At 45.6% G+C, this 18,683-nt stretch overlaps 2 protein-coding genes across 2 annotated transcripts in view; both read right to left on the minus strand.

Annotated features, from left to right (window-relative positions):
• The window catches only part of LOC135921277 (uncharacterized), an 8,760-nt gene extending 6,794 nt beyond the window's left edge, over positions 1 to 1,966 (minus strand). The window contains exon 1 of the mRNA XM_065455601.2: positions 1,472 to 1,966. Coding sequence (XP_065311673.2) covers positions 1,472 to 1,768 — 297 coding nt within the window. The 5' untranslated portion in view covers positions 1,769 to 1,966. The remainder of the gene's footprint in view (positions 1 to 1,471) is intronic.
• A 6,823-nt stretch (positions 1,967 to 8,789) lies between these two features.
• LOC135921279 (uncharacterized) lies at positions 8,790 to 15,499 on the minus strand. Its single transcript, XM_070538947.1, has 3 exons — positions 15,037 to 15,499; positions 12,576 to 12,757; positions 8,790 to 11,316 (listed from the first exon to the last, which is right to left on the minus strand). Exons 1-3 carry the CDS (start codon positions 15,304 to 15,306, stop codon positions 10,614 to 10,616), a joined length of 1,155 nt encoding a protein of 384 aa, XP_070395048.1. The 5' UTR covers positions 15,307 to 15,499; the 3' UTR covers positions 8,790 to 10,613.
• Between the last annotated feature and the right edge of the window lie 3,184 nt (positions 15,500 to 18,683).

The following is an 18,683-nucleotide window of genomic DNA, read 5'->3' on the forward strand; positions in this document are numbered from 1 at the left end:
CTACTTTGCGGATGAGAACGTTGAGCTTGTCTCGCTCCGCTCTCAGCCAGTTGTGCATAGAAATCGTGTACGTGAGGTGGCAAAGTACGAAAGCATTGATCAGCCTGAGAAGATTGCTTTCATTCATGCCTCAATGCTGGTTTGCGATTCTGCGAACGAGGCGGAAAGCGTTGTCCGTCTTTGCGATCATCTTGCGGAGTGCAGTTTGGTTCCCGCCGTTGAATTCGACAAACATGCCCAAGACCCGAATAACGTCGACTCTGGGTATCACCCCCCCCCCCTCCCCCGTCACAAATGCGAAGTCTGATGCCTCTTTCGGAGACTGGCGTCCGATCATGTGGCCAAAGGTGACTTTAAAAAAAAAATTATAGGGTTCTACTTGCCAAAACCACTTTCTGATTATGAGGCACGCCGTAGTGGAGGACTCCGGAAATTTCGACCACCTGGGGTTCTTTAACGTGCACCTAAATTTAAGCACACGGGAGTTTTCGCATTTCGCCCCCATCGAAATGCGGCCGCCGTCGCCGGGATTCGATCCCGCGACCTCGTGCTCAGCAGCCCAACACCATAGCCACTGAGCAACCGCGGCGGGTGCCAAAGGTGACTTCAAGGTGACACATGTCAGATGTGAGTTTTGCGATCCTAAAGATGAGTCTCAAGAGGACAAGCAGTAAACCCTAAAATTGTTAGCAGTCTTTCAAACAGACTGGCAATGATTAGGATACGCGGATTTTCCTGCAATTTGCCGCGGTTTGCTGAAGAAGCTTATCCTTCTTTATAGTTCTGTGTGGTTCACTTGTACTGCGTGGCACATTTGCAACATCGAGTGCTTTATGTTTACAACTGATCAGTCTTACCATGTACTATCTAGAGCGTGTAAATAAGTCTCAACACTTGCTATGATGAGTGTCGCCAAATATAGATTGGGCAATAACAGCATTTTAGGTATTCTGAGCAATGGTTCATGCTTCTGTGTGACATTCTTTTAAGAAGTTTAGCGGCAGCAATCGAATGCAAAATGTTGAACATGCAGCAAAAAATTTGCTTCGAGAAACTTAGTACGACTAAACGAAACCAACGCTTTTGTTCGAATGAAGAACGACGAAGTTTTTGCTAATTAAAGCACTGCACATTCTTCTCACTGAAACGCTGTACTTGTGGCTAGCACAGATGACAGAGCCACGTGTAGATATAGAATTCTTAGTCGTCAGGTATGCCAACCACATATTCTATGCCGCAATGAGAAGCACTGACGTCAACCATAAATGCTGCAGTGTCCTACATAGCTTCTTTTTGCCGTAGAGGTAGATTATTGTTTAGCGATTCAGTATAAAAAAATATTCACGTTTTGATCGCGTCGTCCTAGAACTCGACAGTTTTTTACGCAGTGGCCGAAAAATATCCAGCATTCACAGTTATTTGGCTTTAACATGTTAGTTTATATGGACCGATCTTCAACTTGCCCACTTACCTCACTTTTGAAGGTTTTATGGGAGTGTCTCCTTCCTTCGGCAGCGCGGTGTTCATCCTCATCGTGATCCTTGAAGCTGTACAGCACATGCTTGTCACCGAACTTGTCGGTCATGAGTCGCGACGAGCAGCTAGACACACTACATCGCCACCGATAACGCGTGGAGTCCACAGTCATAAGCCGGAACCGTCGGCGGCGGTAGATGGCTTTCGGCCTGATGCGGTCGCCCTGCACGACTTCGACGTGATCTCCAATGTGCGCGGCGCCGTCTTTGCTGGAAGCCATGGAGCCGGGCATCCCCCCTTGTTCCGTCGTCGGTTCAGTCGAACAAACTGAGGCGCCGATTAACGTTGGCTACGCCTCCGGCGAGACACCACGTCGACGAACGAAACGCGCTCGTCGGTTGCGAGTACGCACGTGATGTCCGCCCTCCGCATGAAGATAAGCTATCTATGCCTGGCGAAAAGAGTGTTTCGTTCCTCCATGACATTCTGTGATAAGACGAGTGAGCGGCTTTGCGCGTCTGCCACGACGGCGCGACAGCGCTGCGACTGGTGTCACCAAACGCGAAGGTCGCGTGTGTCGTCTGCTACGCTTCAGCAGCAGGCGCACAGACGGCAATAACAGCTATTCGCATTGTGTTGTCGTCTCCCTTACGTCCTTGTTTGCTGGCGCTAAATATGCTTTCAATTTACCAACACGCCCAACAAATGGCAACACCTATTCGTTTGTGCTTGCGAGGCTTTGCGGCTGGCAACAGCAGTGTTAGCAGGGATCACGAGTTTTTATAAGCTCCATGCAAACTTCAACGGGGTGGGCGACTTGGTAAACTTCATGTGGCGCGGCCGGCCACCCAGTGGCACAACTTGCGCTGGACTTCCCGCATGCCTCATATATATATATATATATATATATATATATATATATATATATATATATATATATATATATATATATATATATATATATATATATATATATATATATATATATATATATATATATATATATATATATATATATATATTGAACCTAACGCATATACTATTCGCAATAGGCTACACTAACGTACAAATTACTTCACATCACGCTTTCTCTACCGCTCTCCTTCCCAGATGCCACAATCAAGCTAATACGTAATAAGGTACTACAACGAGGGCAATTATAAGCAGATAAACGACGAATATGAATCAATTGATAACCTTGAATTTTTCCTTCGTTTTACAGCAGGTCAGTCGATGAAATTTGGTGCCATTTCAGACACTGACTGCGCACATTGGTGAACGAGTACGCTCCCTTAATTAACAGAACAAAAGATCAATCGAACCGAAGTACAAAAAGCAATTTCCAGTACTGCTGACCACAGTTCTCTACAAAATGATCTACAACAAGTAGTGAACTGGTGCAACACCAGGCTGATGTTGCTTGGCTCAAGTAAACGTAAAGTTATGTCGTGTAGCAGTAGGCAGCCCATTTCCGAATTTTCGTCCCACATCAATGACAGTCGTCTATCGGATGTCTTATCTTTGAAGTACCTAGTAGTTATTTATTGTATCATCGAACCTTTCTTGGTCTTCTCACGTCAAAACTGCCTGCGCTAGTAGTTGCAGATCTTTAGGATACCTACGCCGTAGCTTAAGCAACTGCCCGAATAACATTCGCAAATTGACTTTTGAAATACTCGTCCGTCCATAGTATGAGTATGCAGCTCCTATCTGGTCACCCTACCACAACTATCTAATTACCTATCAAGAATATGCACAGAACAGGCCCGCTCGTTTCGTTTCGATAACGTTTCCATTCGTTTAATATACCAGACTAAAACGAAGGCTATGTTTACATTGTCTGATTTTCTACTTTACGTCTGTCTCTTCCACCTTGTACGTCACGCAGATTACACAATAATCTAAGCTACTTGCACATCTACGGCGCGGCGGTCGCTTTCAATGCGCCATTCGCCTCTGGAATGATCTCCGAGGTGTCACCGTCGCCGAATCTGAAAAATAAAAATTTCGCCAGCATTGGACCACACACGAAACTAGGTGATTTAGATCAGCAGATTTTATTGTTTCTTCTTTGTGTGTTTCTGCAATGTTCATTAATATGCGTTGGTAAACACGATACAGCCATGTGCACTGTCCATGGGAAATTTCTTTGTTTCTTTTACACACTGGACGAACTCATAGAAGCACAACAAACATCTCAAGCAGAGCGACTAACCAAAACCAAAACGGGACGGCATATACTAAGCAAACTAGGAATGAATTATCACAATCTATACGGGGAGAAGAGGACGATAACGAGAGAAATTCGTGACAAACTCCTAGTACCAAATATACCCAAGAACATGCATCCAGGTTACAACGATGGCAGACGCAAGAGTAGAGCAGAGAAAATTATCCGAAGCTTTGGGTCAGACGACAGAGCAATCTTCGTAGACGCGGCTGAATACCCAGACAGAAATAGCTATGTAGCAGTAATCGTAGATCACACCCAAAAACCCCTTACAAGCGCATCAGTTAATACCAAACATTCCGAGACCGCAGAGGAGGTAGCCATTGCACTAGCATTGGTCTCCACGAATGCTCAGTACATCATTAGCGATTCTCAAGCGGCCATTAGAAATTATGCAAAAGGTAGGATCTCTCCTGAGGCATGGCACATCATCAGAGTCAATGAAGCAAAGTTCTCCAATGCAGAGAAGAACGGCAGGCAATTGATCTGGTTCCCAGCGCATACGACTCCAGACATTCCCGCAGTCAACCTCAACGAGGTAGCACACCGCGAAGCTCGAGGTCTTACTCGCCGAGCTGAGCAAAGAGTGACTTCCATCGGTCAGGGGAACGCGGAGGATGAAATCTGGAGTGAAAAAGATATATTAACAAGATTTAGTGATATTACCAAATTCTATCAAAATCGGAGGCGTGTATTACCACCGCCTCACACTAAACTGAACAGAGCTGAGTCCGTTACTTGGAGGCGACTACAAACAGAAACTTATACGAGTCCCGTGCAACTAAAAACTTTCTACCCCGATATATACGAGAGCGATATGTGCAAGCTATGCAAGTCTGTTAGAGCCACCCTTCAACACATGTTGTGGGGATGTGAAATATACCAAAATAAAATGGCAGTCTCCCCAGAAAATCTACGGGCGCGGTGGTCGGCCGTGCTGCTCAGCTCAGAACTCCAAGACCAACTTTGGGCCGTCCAGCGAGCCAAGGAAGCCGCACGGGAGCAGCAGCTCCCAGTGGCCATCTAGGCGGCCCCAGGCCCGGGCCTCCCAATCGCCGGATTCCAAATAAAGTTCTCTCACTCACTTTCCATATTAGCAGTTCTCGTGCTTGCCATTTTTTAGCACGCATCTCCTGATAGTTCTTGCATATTGTATAGCAGTCTCACCTGAAATGTATGCATCTATACCTATAGTTTTACCTGTATTTTAAGTGATGTCTATATTTTTATATGCAGTTTAATTGTTCGAAGTTTGTTTATGTTTTGCATTCCCATTGCACTGTACCAGTCCGCCTTAGCCAACGCGTCAAACAGAGCCCTGTATGGTACTTTGTATAAAAAAATTTAAAAATGAGATATGGAATCAAATGACTCCACTGGCTGGTCATGTCTGAGCGCTCTGGCGCGATTTCGAAGGTGGCGTTGTCTTCGGCTGGTTGAAACAGGGTTCGCGCCCTGCGTTCGGCTGGTTCTTCTCCATCACTCTCCTCCATACTCGAGCGCTCTGATGCGCTCCGAGCCCTGTCCTCTGAGCAGTCGTCGAGATTGAAGCGTTCCCCGCAACGTCATCACAGCACAGCGTCGCTGCAGTTGACAACGGTCCAGCGTAACCTAGGCAACCTAGGCCACTGCAGGCTGGCGTCTCAACGAGCGGTCGTTCCACGGTGCGTCCGCCGGTTTTCCCGGCAATGCGGAGAGCTTTGGATAGGCGAAACGCGGGGACGTTGGCAGTAGTCACGTGGTTTCTAATCTGCCATTGACTCCTCGGAGAGCGAGTCACACGTTGGGCTTGCGCGCTCGTCCTCCACCGCTGATTTCGGAGAACGCCGGATCTGCCCGACGCTACTTCGGGGGATGGAGGTGACCAGTCGAAGATACCGAAAGTGTACCTGCAGCCATCTCTGCTACACCTGCAGATGTGCTGGTTGCCGGCTGTGTTGTATGCAGAGATACGCAACGAAACGACAAATGCTATCTAATTATCTTCAGTCCAACAAATGTACGCCTTCAGGGCCGGTTTAGTACTTTATAGCAAACGAAATTAATTTCTTCCAGTCTTTCTGCCGTTTTAAAGCGAGTTTTCACAGGAGCCGACTACTCGGTCATCAGCGGATCCTTCGCCGCCAAGAAATCGAACAAAGTCGGCGTTGCATTCCCAAAATGCACTGCGCAACTTACATGCTTTCACGTTACTAAGCCTTAAGTCTTCTTTTGAGTAGTCACGACAGCGTGAAGGGGACGTTCTTTCTCCAACGTTGGCCTAAAATTGATTGCAGATAGACTGCAGCACATTAGTCACGCTTCCTTCTTGATCGACACGTCATTGTGCGAGATCCTCTGTGCAGCTGCCGTAATGTGCGATAAGCGAGGTGAGCACGCCCAGCAGACTGCGAGTTAACACACCGTACTAAGTACAGCACTTCCAGCAGCGCATCTTAATTAGATTGCGACGGAGATCCGTTCCTTTATCTGCGGCCGTACTGTAATATACTCTCTCGCTTATCTTCAACTCTGATATCTGTTTGCCGCGACAATAGGGGCGGTCGCGGACCGGCTTTTATCAGTTTGCCACATTCTCATACGCTACTTTTTGGCGCTACATGAAGTGAAACCTTACTGCGCCTTGGAAATGAACAGCTCTCGGCGGGAATGATCTCTGCGCCATTCTCTTTGTTCGTTTCTAATCTTTTCTTATCGTCGGTAAACGCCGAGCGTTGCCGATGCCTGGCGCGTTGGCACAGCGATGTGCGAGCCAAAGGCGAAAAGAATGAATAGATGTGATGGATTTCTTTTTTCCGTGGTCAGGATATTGGGCACACGTATTTTCTCACATGCAATATAGGGTGAAACACTCTTCGTTCATACAAGAGGCTGTTACACACGTGTAGTGCTCACTGACTGAAACGCGATGTTGGGACCACATGGCGGCAGGCGCTTTTTTGCTCCACCGGCGGGCGCTATACAGGTGATCGCTTTGGGTACAAAGTGCAATCGAAATTCCTCACTCAAGCTCTCGCTCTGATGTGACACAAAAATGCATCTAACTCTGTGTTACAAGTAGCCACAGGTGGCGAAAAATAAAAATAATTAAGAAAGGCCGGCAGCTAAGCACACCGAATATCGTGTTTCAATCGCTGGGCACTGTACACATACCAGACAGATGACAGCGCTTGATATAATTCATATTACACGTGCTGCATGGAAAAGAAGCAAGATTGCAAGTCGCATCTGACATCCTGCGAACTTTGATTTTGGTAATTGGTGGGATAATAGAAGTTCAACGTTGGGAAAAGTTAAACGTGTTGAGACCCGGTGTTTATAACAATCTAGCGGCACAAAAATGATTCACATACAACAATTATTTCTATGCCATTCATATTTTGAAAGGTTTATACGTTGAACACGCGATCGCTATCCGAACGACACTCCATGGTGCGGTGGTAGAATAGCTACAGGCGGCTTTATCGTTGTGATCACGCCTGGCGATTCCTCCACCTGGGCGTATCTTGCAGCGTCGCTGGGATACGTCACCAGACGTGCAGTCAACGAGCGCATCTTAAGGGTGTAAGAAACAGATACGAAGTTTCTTTACGAGATATAGGGGAAACGAGGTATTCCAAGCAAACATGTGGGCATGCTTTTTTAGGATAGGCACTCTTTGGGCGCAGGTCACCTATACGATATGCGATTCCCGATTCGTAGGCGGCCACCTATAAGAAATGTGATGTGTTTAACATGGTTGCGCAGATTTCTATATTTTTCTGGTAGATTGTTTCATTCATCACAAAAATAGCAAAATGGTTTAACCCACAGCTCAGCTTTCAAGCAGACGCCTGGAGCATTTTTTATTTACGCCGAGGCACACCGCACACCATCGCTACTGATTGCCGATGCAGCAGCGATTGCCGATGGCGACTCGGTTAGTAAGCCATCAATCGCACTAACAGACAAAGAACTGGTTTTCCTGAGGTCGCACATGCGCTCTCGTTCATCTTAGGTAATAAATTCTGAATGCATTCTCATGTCGGGTTGCTGCTTATAGAGGGCGTTTTTGTCTTGGTGTTTCGGGGTATATATGTTTGTTTCTGAAAATAAAAATCAGTTGGAAGTCAGCGCTTGTCTACGTCGTCCTTTTTGTCCCCCGTCTATGTATGCGCTGTAAGTGACGATTGATACCATGCAAAGATGAGTCAGACAACTCAAGATAAAAAGTCACCTGACCAATGCTGATGGATTCGGAAAACTATTCTTGATGATTCGGATGACTCCAGCAGTATGTCTCAAGTTACCCTTAGTGCGTGGTGCAGGACTCTTACAAACAGAGCAAAGTAACTGATCCATCTAAGTCGTTCGACTTTTGGCTGGCAGTGTCAAACCACTTTTCAAAATGAGTCAACTTTTGCTGACAGTGCAAAGTGACTTCACAAATGACTATTGTGAAAAATCATAGAATAATAAAGAACCATTGCAACCTTGCCAGAAAGCACCTGGCAGGACGGCAACAAAAAGGGATTTATATTCACTCCTTGTTGTTGTTTTCTGGAAGTGTAAAATACATCAGTCAGCACAGAGTCACTGAATGCAAGACAGTTGCCTTTTCTATAAAACTGGAATCAATAGCCAACCAAGCAAGATAGTCTTAAATAAACATCCCCTATGCACCTTGCAGCTGCTTATGCATGACCCTGCAAGACCATGACACCACAATATAGTATGTAACTGATGCGAAATTTGAAATCACCGCAGCACGTCTCTTATAAGAGACTTAACAAGTTAAACATATTTTACTGTTCTCACAGACATATTTTTATATAGAACTTGCGGTTTAACCTCCTAAACAAATAAGGTACACATAGCATATAAAAAGGGCTACACTGATGTAAACAGCAGACCCATATAATGAAGTGCAATAAAAACAATATTCCAGCTTAGACGCATGCTGAAAGCAGCTGCCTGGCAATCAATAATCCAATTTCACATTAAAAACAGCTGTCTTACCTTATGGTACTCTTGTTGGCGCTCTCCCCACAGAATTCGTGCACGTTTCTTAGCTTGAGGTGAAAATTGATCTAAAATCGCTACATTAAAAAGTTGTGCATCAATTTTATTCTTTCATACAATGTGCAACAGTGCATAGAAACTTCATAACTGATGATATTACAAAAATGCAGCAAAATATATGCCAATAAATTTATTCATGTTGATAAACACATATTTTTAAGACTATGAATAATAGCTGACAGTGACAATTTGACAGATTGCAATAAGCACTAACAAAAAACTTGCCGTAAAGCAAACACGCTGACAATATATGCATCATAGGTAGCCATATTTTGTTACGGCAAAGATAGTGCATGAATGATGAGGACAAGGAAGGAAGCAGTACAGGGGATAACTACACCCAACTACACACACACATCTGTAGCAATACACATGGTGCATAAAGAGCCAAAAGACGCAAAGTGGAAGACGTGAGGAAGGCTTCTTTTACTCATCGAAACTCATCCTGTAAGAGTAGATTATGTACCAGCTTTACTCTAGCCTCATTAAATAGATGAATATGTAAAACAAGACGCCACATTTACACATCACTCGATCATATTAAGTTCTTCTGATTTTACTTGTTCTGGTTTTTAACTTAGTAAGCATGACTTACTTAGGTGAAGCTTTCCTATGGCTTGGCACATATACTGAAAGAAGTGTTTCTATAAATATTGGAGGTAACCTAATGTTGAGTGACACATAACTTAATTTTTTTGTCTTAGTTGTTATGATTATTTACCACAGTAGTCTTTTGTACAGACAAATATATCCACAGAATGCACTGAGGGCAACCAAGTGTGAATACCTGTTCTAGACTTCTACCTTTCTCTGGCGTCCCCTTAAGATAACATTGAGACAAAAGCTTGACTTCCCATTGTATGTGTTTCCACACAACAGGAGCCGATGATAAGTCACATTAATGGTGTGTGAAATAAAACATTTTCAGTGAATAACCTTCCACGGCCGTCCAATCTAGAGTGACGTTTTGTATTGATTTGTTATGTACACTAGCGCAGGTGCTACGCAGTTCACTTGGTGCCCAAAACAACTGTCCTGGAAAGATCTGTCCTGGAACCCCGGCTATGCAGTCGTCACACCATAATTCGGTCAAGGCGCTCTTGAAATTTTTGCGTTCGAGTGGCCTGTTACAGAGACTATGGTTCTCACGGACTTTCCCACCCTCCTGAATTTATTTTTCTTGCACTTCCTTTTTTCTCCGCTATTTTTTTCGGTCTTTTATTTCCCTTACCATATCCCAAGTGCAGGGTAGCAAACCAGGATCTGTTCCGGTTAACCTCTATGCCTTTCCCAGCCCCTTTATCTCTGTCTCTCTTGGCGGGGAAAACAATATTTTTCACAGGTCGATGCGATTCCGCATCTCACTATCGTGAATAGCTTTCTGAGGATCTTTCTAGAGCACGAAATTACACAACACCATAGATTGCAGAGGCGTACATTCCCACCGCCGCGCCCAAAATTAAGCAAAACCCAGTCTGTAGAATGGCGGCAGTTACATACCAGATCCTATCCGAGTCCAGCAATTATGCACCTAATACACCCAGATTGATTCCCAACGGACAAGTGCAGACATTGCAACAGTAGAGTCACCATGGAGCACATCCTATGGGAATGTACGGCTGTAATACAGGGTAACGGTGATGCAGTCTCAAACAACGACAGCCTCCGCGCGCGCTGGGAGTCTGCGTTGCTCAGCTCTCACCTGCAGCACCAACTCTGGGTCGTCCAGCGAGCCGAGGATGCATCTCATTGCGTGGCCACCGAGTTGCTGTGTTGCGCCTTACGGTCTTTCACTCACGCCTTTGTGTCAGTTGCTGGAGCGGCGGTCCAACCACCTGGTGCACCATCACTCTGCCGCAGAGGGCCCTTTCTTCATCTGGCTTTCGAGCAGCCTGCCTCTGCGGTCCTCGTTGCGCATCTGTTCCCTCAGCAACTTTTCCTCCATGCTTAGCACGGTGGACAGCTGCTCATAAACAGCTACTCGGAGCTTCTGCTCGGCGCATGCGCACAAGGTGGACATAATTTCCAGAGCTTGCATGAATTTCGTGGGACTCCCGATGGTCTGACCACCCCATCTCAAGCGCAAACGCAAATGTCCCTCGGCCTCGTTGTATTCATCGTCACCTCTTCTCGAGCGTCGATCGTCCTCGTCCGATGCGTCATCGTCGCTGTCATCGTGAAATGACTCAACCATGTGGGCTTCCTCGACACACATGGCTGCCTCACGAGGTTTCTCTGGCCCGCTGGTCTGTTTCTGACTGCCGAACAGGCTCCGGACATGTTGTGATGGGCCTACGTCCGCCTCTGGTACTCCAGCTACTTCTGCATCCGATTTAGTGGCACTCACATTAACGGCTGCCGATGATGCTGGAGGGCGAGGCGAATACCCTTCACACAAGATAACATCGGGGGTATACAAAGACAAATATTCTGCATGCTCAGCTGCATTGTCGCTGGGCTGCTCCCGTTGGTGTTCACTAGCATCTCTCACATCTTGGCTTAGATCTGCAGGCGTGTGTTGACTCGAGAGAGGTTGGTCGTGCGGCGGCCTGCAAGAGAGAGATATTTTACCCCTCGCGTCCGAGTGGCATGGAGGCCTCAACAAATAGATGGCGCTCACGACATCTGACAGGCCGTCACAGAGAGGAATGCGAAACACGAAATCTTTGAAGTGATTCGTTTACTGCTCACAACTGCTGCGTACGTATAACTTATTTGCGCCTTACTGCCAGCGTCGTTTTGTACCAAATGTTATATAGGTCAGGATTTGGTTTGTTTCTGGCTAATCAGTCTGTTTTAAACGGTCAGCCTGTGTACTGTCTATAGTACGTGTCCATACTCCTTAGCGCACCATAATAGCTAGTCGTACGAATACATAAATATTACTGCGCTTCGTACACATACACGGCGTTTTCTTAATTTAAGCCCTCACAATAAGTGCAAGTACAGGATTCCATATAGCCGCCTGCATAGTCAAGAATACTGCGTCACTCTAACGGGCGACGTTTACTAGAATGCATCATTACAGTTAGTGCTTACCATTTAACGCAATGATAGCAGCTTTCTCTCAGAAGGCTCCCAAGTTTACGTCTCGCTTCAGAAGCTATGGCATCTTACCTTTCGATATGAATGCAGCCGAGGTGACACCGGCAATCACTACAAAACTTGTTTGAATGCTGAAGCAGCCCCAGTGTGGTGGATAAACAGAAGATAAGGATGTCGCTGGTTTAGATACAATTTTTTTCGCTTGTTACTGTAACATTTCGATTGTTCAGGCCACGCACATTGGAGATATCCATCAAACTGGCTCTTGGATCCCATACGCAACACTGAATAATTCTTTGACTGCCATTGGCGATGCGTTATATGAGAGTCGTAGGGGAAACGCAACAAGCAATTTATTATCCGGGCCCGTGCACGCGTGAAGAAGTTTGAGGTAACAGTACAACTGCTGATGTCAGTTGCACTTGTAAGCGAGCGATCGAGAAATAAATTGCGGCTGTGGACGTGGAAACTTGTCGAAAAAGCTTGTCGCAAGATTGCCGATTCCTTAAAAGCCTTTCGATAACTAAATTCCTTCTTTTTCTTTCTTTACCTCATGCCTGGCGCACTCGCTGACTAGGTTCCTCATCCACCGCTCCCTTCTGGAAGTGGTTTGGCATCTGGGGTTTTAAAACTTATTCATTCTTGTTTACATCAGATGAACAAAGTGTGCTCTCATCCTGTGTGTGCATAAACTTCCATCATTAAGGCAAATTCCTAGCGTCGCTAGACGTTTGCCCTTATCCAGAGGACAGGAGCAACGCACCTGGCTTGCTCTTCCTGGGCAGGTGAATGGCACGTGTGTGCCGTTGGCCCGTGCAGCAGCTGCTCGCCGTCGAGGCTGGTGCGGCACCGTCCGGGGCAGCTGACGTACCGGCAGCGCCAGCACTTGATGTCTCCGACAGTCCTCTCCGGCACGTAGAGGAATTCGCCGATCTTTTTCATTGCCTGCACGGAGACGCCATCTAGCTCGCCACTTATGCATCGAGCGCAGAAAGGCGCGCGCATGTAAGCAAACACGCCACCACCAAAACCACCACCACCACCACCACCACCACCACCACCACCACCACCACCACCAACAACAACAACAACAACAACAACAACGATAGTTGATGAGAGAGAGAGAGAAACTTTATTGTAATTGTAAAGATTTAAAGGAGGGGTGGTCGGAGCCTCTCAGTCCAGGGCCCCACTGGCCTCTGCCGCCTGCCTGACCTGGCTAATTAAGGACTTTTGTCCTGCCAGGTCGGAGCGGGCGAGCAGTGCCTCCCGCTGCTCCATTGTCCTACTGGTATTTGGCCTGTGAGGGTGCTTAGTGCAATCCCAGGACATGTGTATTAGGGCAGGTATGCCACCGCACCAAGGACACCCCGGTCTGTATTTTACGCCAATCGGCGGCCTCCTCCCCATTAAGTTGCGGGTGAGGCGGCGGGTATTTTCTGCGGACTCTACGCTGATGAGCAAGGCTGTCTTTGGCATTTAAATTGGTGGAATTTCGTGAGGGATAGTGCGGGTGGTTGGGGTTAGAAGAGGACGCCGTCGCTCGGCTAGTGAACCCTCGAGCTAGCGCTCGAGGGTTCAGCTTTAGCGCGGGCGCAGCTCCGACGCGACCTATTCAAATACATGTAAAACGCAACGTCTTTCTTAGATAACCCCTGGAACGATTTTAACGAAAGTTGTTGCAACTGAAAGAGAAAGTAAAATTCTAGTGACTGTTTCAAGCGAAATTTCGATTAAATGCTTGAATTTTGTTAAAAAGATTTTCAAAAATTCAAGAGTTCGAAAAATATAGTAGCACGAAGTTTACAAATTAATAGCTCTGCATCAATAACAGGTATCACGGTTCTTTAAATGGCATCCATTAGATCTCGTAAAGCGGTCAAATTCTGTATATCAATTTATATCTTACGTGAATTTGTTACGTTGTGTACAAGGGTTCTGCAAAAGCTGTATTTCCATATTAGTGATGTTTTCTAGGTTCATGTGTAACATATCAATTTTGTTCGCTTTAGATGTACTATCAGATGCAATTCGCAAATTTGTCATATCGTTTTCCCTCGCTGAGTTACAGAGTTGTAAACTTTATAGTTTCGTTGTCTTAAAATTCTAAGTTTTCTGCCAATCTTTAATAAAAATTCACGACCTAAATAATAAATTCGAAACCAACAGTCACTACATTTTAAGTTTTTCTTTTAAATGCAATGGACCGCGTCAAATTTGCTGCAGTGGTTGCCGAGAAAGACGAATTATTCGTTTACATGTATTTACATAGGAGCACCTGAGTTGAGCTTCTTCTTAAGACAGTTGGTGAATGAAAGCAAACGCGCAACAACGAAGAAAGACGAGGCATGCAGCAATGTGACGAACGGCGTCTTCAAGGTGACACATGTGAGATGTGAGTTTTGTGATCCTAAAGCAGTAAAACCAAAAATTGTTAGCAGTCGTTCAGACGGACTGGTAATGATTAGCATACGTAGATTTTTCTGTAATTTGCCACGGTTTGCTGAAGAAGCTTATTTTTCTTTATAGTTCTATGTGGTTCACTTGTACTGTATGGCACAATCGCAACATTGAGCGTTTGAAGTTTAAGACTGATAAGTCTTATCACGTACTTTCTAGAGCGCGTAAATAAGTTTAAACACTTTCTATGATGAGTGTCGCCAAATATAGATTGGGCAAGAACAGCATTTTAGGTTTAGGTTTAGGTTTAGGCTTTTGCTTCTGTGTGACATCCTTTAAAAAATTGTAATGGTAGAAATCGAATGCGAAATGTTGAACATGCAGCAAAAAATTTGCTTCCAGAAGCTTAGTACGAGTACACGAAACCAAAGCTTTTGTTCGAATGAAGAACGACGAAGTTTTTGCTGCTAGACGCACTGCACATTCTTCCCGCTGAAACGCTGTAATTGTGGCGAACACAGACGATAGAGCCACGCGTAAATATAGTATTCTTAGTATGCTAGTATCATATCCCCATATTCTTTTCCGCAATGAGAAACACTGACGTCAGGCATAAATGCTGCAGTGTCATACATAGTTTCGTTTTGCCGTAGAGGCAGGGTAACGTTTAGCGATTCAGTATATAAAAAGATATTCGCGCTTTGATCGCGTCGTCCTAGAACTCGACATTCTTTTGTGCAATGGCCCAAAATTATACAGCAGCCACAGTTATTTGGCTTTAACGTGTTAGATTATATGGATCGATCTTCCACCAGCGCACTTACCTCACTTCTGAAAGATTTATCGGAGTGCCTCTTTTCTTCGGCAGCGCGGTGTTCGTCCTCATCGTGATCCTTGAAGTCGTACAGCACGTGCTTCTCATCGAACTTGTCGGTCGTGAGTCGCGATGAGCAGCTAGACACAGAACAGCGCCACCGATGACGCGTGGAGTCCACGCTCATAAGCCGGAACCGTCGGCGGCGGTAGATGGCTTTCGGCCTGATGCGGTCGCCCTGCACGACTTCGACGTGGTCGACGCCTTTGCTGGAAGCCATGGAGCCGGGCGTCCCCCCTCGTTGCGTCGTCGGTTCAGTGGAACAGATTGAGGCGCCGATTAACGTTGGCTGCGCCTCGGGCGAGACACCGTGTCGACTAACGAAACGCGACCGTCGGTTGCGAGTACGCACGTGATGTCCGCCCTCCGCATGTCGCTACGTAATGTACGCATGGAGGAAAGAGTGTTTCCGTTCCTCCACGATAGTCTGTGAATGCAACTTCCGCTTTTCGCGGCCCTTCGCGTCTGCCTCGACGGCGCGACAGCGCTGCGATTGCCAAGAATTTAAAAAATGTAAGGTGCGTCGGAAGCAAATTTAACCAAACGCATACTATTCGCAATAGCCTATAGTAACTCAGAAAATTTTTCGTTTTCCTCGTGACTCGCTAATTAATTGAGTTATATGAAATATGAAAACAGGCACGTGACGGAGTGCTTGCGCAGTGGTATCGTGCTGCTCTCTATCGTCCCTCCGCTGAACAAGGTGCGCTCCCATCGGTTGACGGCGAAACGTGACCTTACCAAAGGGCAAGGTCACGTGTGTCGTCTGCTACGCATCAGGGGCAGGCGCAAAGACGGCAAGTACTTCCGTTCGTTTCTGCTTGCGAAGCTTTGCTGCTGGTAACCGCAGTGTTATCAGGGATCACGAGTTTTAAGCTCCATTCAAATCGCAACGGGGTGGGCGACTTGGAAAACTTCGTGTGGTGATGCCGGCAACCCAGTGGCTCAATTTGCGCTCGATTTCCTGCATTTCTGTAAATATATATATATATATATATATATATATATATATATATATATATATATATATATATATATATATATATATATATATATATATATATATAACCACATACAGAACGTCGCACCTAAGTTGAGCCAAGAATTTCAAAATGAAACGCGCGGTGTCGGAAGCGAACTAAACCGAACGGCATACTATTCGCAACAGCCAACACTAACTCAGAGAACTTTTTGTTTTCCCCATGACTCACTAATTAATTGCGTTTAATTACCCAATTCTTAGCATTGCCTGAGGTCATGAGTCGCGGCGATACGCCTATGATACGCATGTTTGTAGAGCACCTTCAGAAACCACCATCGAGTTGTTTACGATACGTCTCGCGTAGTCCTTCTTTCCTGGTTACGGAGAAAGCCCGCGAAATATGAAAGATATATGGAAAGCCAATAGTGGGGGAAGCCACGTGATGGAGTGTTTGCGCAGTGGTATTGTGTTGCTCTCAAGCACGCGTTCGGTGAACAAGGTCGGCTGCATCGTGACTGGCGACGAGGAATCGGCAGGGCGTTCTTTATCTCATCGGCTGCGCTCGGCCAGCAGCATGCAGCAGAGCGGACCTTGTTCAGCGGAGGGACGATAGAGAGCAGCACTTACCAATGCGCAAGCACTCCGTCACGTGCCTGTTTTCATATTTACTATAACTCAATTAATTAGGGTGTTATGGGGAAAACGAAAAATTGTGTGAGTTACTATAGTCTATTGCGAATAGTATGCGTTTGGTTCAATTTGCTTCCGACGCACCTTACATTGTTAAGTGGAACATCCCCCCCCCCAACACACACACACACACACACACATATATATATATATATATATATATATATATATATATATATATATATATATATATATATATATATATATATATATATATATATATATATATATATATATATATATTTGCGTGTGTGTGTGTGTGTGTGTGTGTGTGTGTGTGTGTGTGCGTGTGGTAATAAACACGTACCCCATTTTGTTCCGTCTCACTTCTTTATTCCCTTTTCTCCCCGTGCCCCTTGTCTTGTTTCAACTTCGTCTATTTGCAGGCCATTATAGGAGTGCTTCATTCTCCGCAGCATTGTTTGGGATGATACTTGACTCTATTCCCAATAACAGCGGATTCCACGGTGTCATTCGGACCAATGCACCACATGGCCTTTAAGACTCCTTGTTGACTTGCTGTCTTCACCACACGAAATGGTCCACCATAGGCCGCGTTCAGGCTTGGCCCTCTTTTTACCAGTACGAAGTCTTGGACGTGGAGTGTTTGTATTTTGCCCGTCATAGAAATTTCTTTTCATTCTTTCACGATACTTTGAACTGCTATCTTCAGTTCTTGCTACTTCCATGTTCTTGTCAATGACGAGGCTTATGTCCACAGGCAGATAAGGTGGTCACGCAGTTGCAGCGAATAGAGGAGTGCATCCCAGGTCACTTGTATACGAGCGGTTTTGATGAGCTACTGCCGCTTCCAGACAACATTTACAACCACCCTGGAATGGTTGATACACGCTAATGTATTGATTGATGCCCCTGATAGCCCTTTCAGCTAGACCATTTGCTGCGAGATGATAGGGCGCTGTGAACCGTAACTTGATGTTGTGCTTTTCAGCCCATTCCGGTAGCCGACGGCTTCGGAAAGCAGGTGCATTGTCGGAGACAATTACTTTTACATTGTCAACACTCACAGAAGAAGACCGTGAAAGACCTACCGTCACAGATGGCCGTGCAAACACTATTGCGCTTTTTGCGATCTACCGGCCGTTGTGAACGTCTTTAACTGGAACGCCTCTTGTGTGTGTGCCTCCGTGGGTGCGTGTTTTTCTTAACGTTTTTCTCTCTGTCCTCTTTCTAACCATCCCCAGTGAAGGGTAGCAAACCGGAGACTGATATCTGGTTAACCTCCCTGCCTTTCCTCTTTACCTCTCTCTCTTCTTTTACATTGTCAAATATTTTCCTGTTCAAAAAGGAAATTACCCTGTTAGCATCTTCTGCACCAGGTTTTGCTGCAATTATCCTGGTGCACTCATCAATGCAGAACAGGAAGGCTTGTGTTTTCTGAACTCCTTCAGACTTTTTTTCGTAGTTCCGCGAAGTCTGGATGAATAACCTCAGGTGGCGTGTTAGAATATTGTGGTATAACCATTTTTTGCGTCGGTTGTTTAAATTTTAGTTTGTTAATATGGCAATTATGACATGAAAATACAGAGCCTTTTGTTTTTTGCTTGGTAAGAGGTCATGAGAACATTTTTGTCAATTTCATGTGGGTTCTCCAAAAGCCATCAAGACCTCCAGATTCGGGGGTATCATGACACACTTCCGATATTTTTGGTAGCAAGGAAGTAGGAAGGGCAACTTGTCCATTTTGTATACGTTGAAAAACCTCGATTCCTTCCCATATTCTTGGAAAATCTGACTCTTCACGATTGTCCGGAAGCATAATGGCTAATCGCGACATTGCATCCGCGTCCTTCATAGAAACTCCCGGGCGATGAGCTACTTCAAGATCAAATTGCTGAAGTTCACCCACCCAACGGGCTATATTTCCTTTCAGTTCGGCCATCTTCAAAAGGTACGTTAGCGCT

This window comes from Dermacentor albipictus, chromosome 5 (genome assembly GCF_038994185.2).
Source record: "Dermacentor albipictus isolate Rhodes 1998 colony chromosome 5, USDA_Dalb.pri_finalv2, whole genome shotgun sequence".
In the NCBI taxonomy this organism is placed as follows: Eukaryota; Metazoa; Arthropoda; class Arachnida; order Ixodida; family Ixodidae; genus Dermacentor; species Dermacentor albipictus.

Coding starts and splice junctions, on each gene's coding strand:
- LOC135921279 (XM_070538947.1), bottom strand. CDS start 15,306: ATGGCTTCCAGCAAAGGCGTCGACCACGTCGAAGTCGTGCAGGGCGAC. Junction 12,758..15,036: donor ATAAATCTTTCAGAAGTGAG/GTAAGTGCGCTG, acceptor GTCTCCGTGCAG/GCAATGAAAAAGATCGGCGA. Junction 11,317..12,575: donor GCCCAGGAAGAGCAAGCCAG/GTGCGTTGCTCC, acceptor TCTCTCTTGCAG/GCCGCCGCACGACCAACCTC.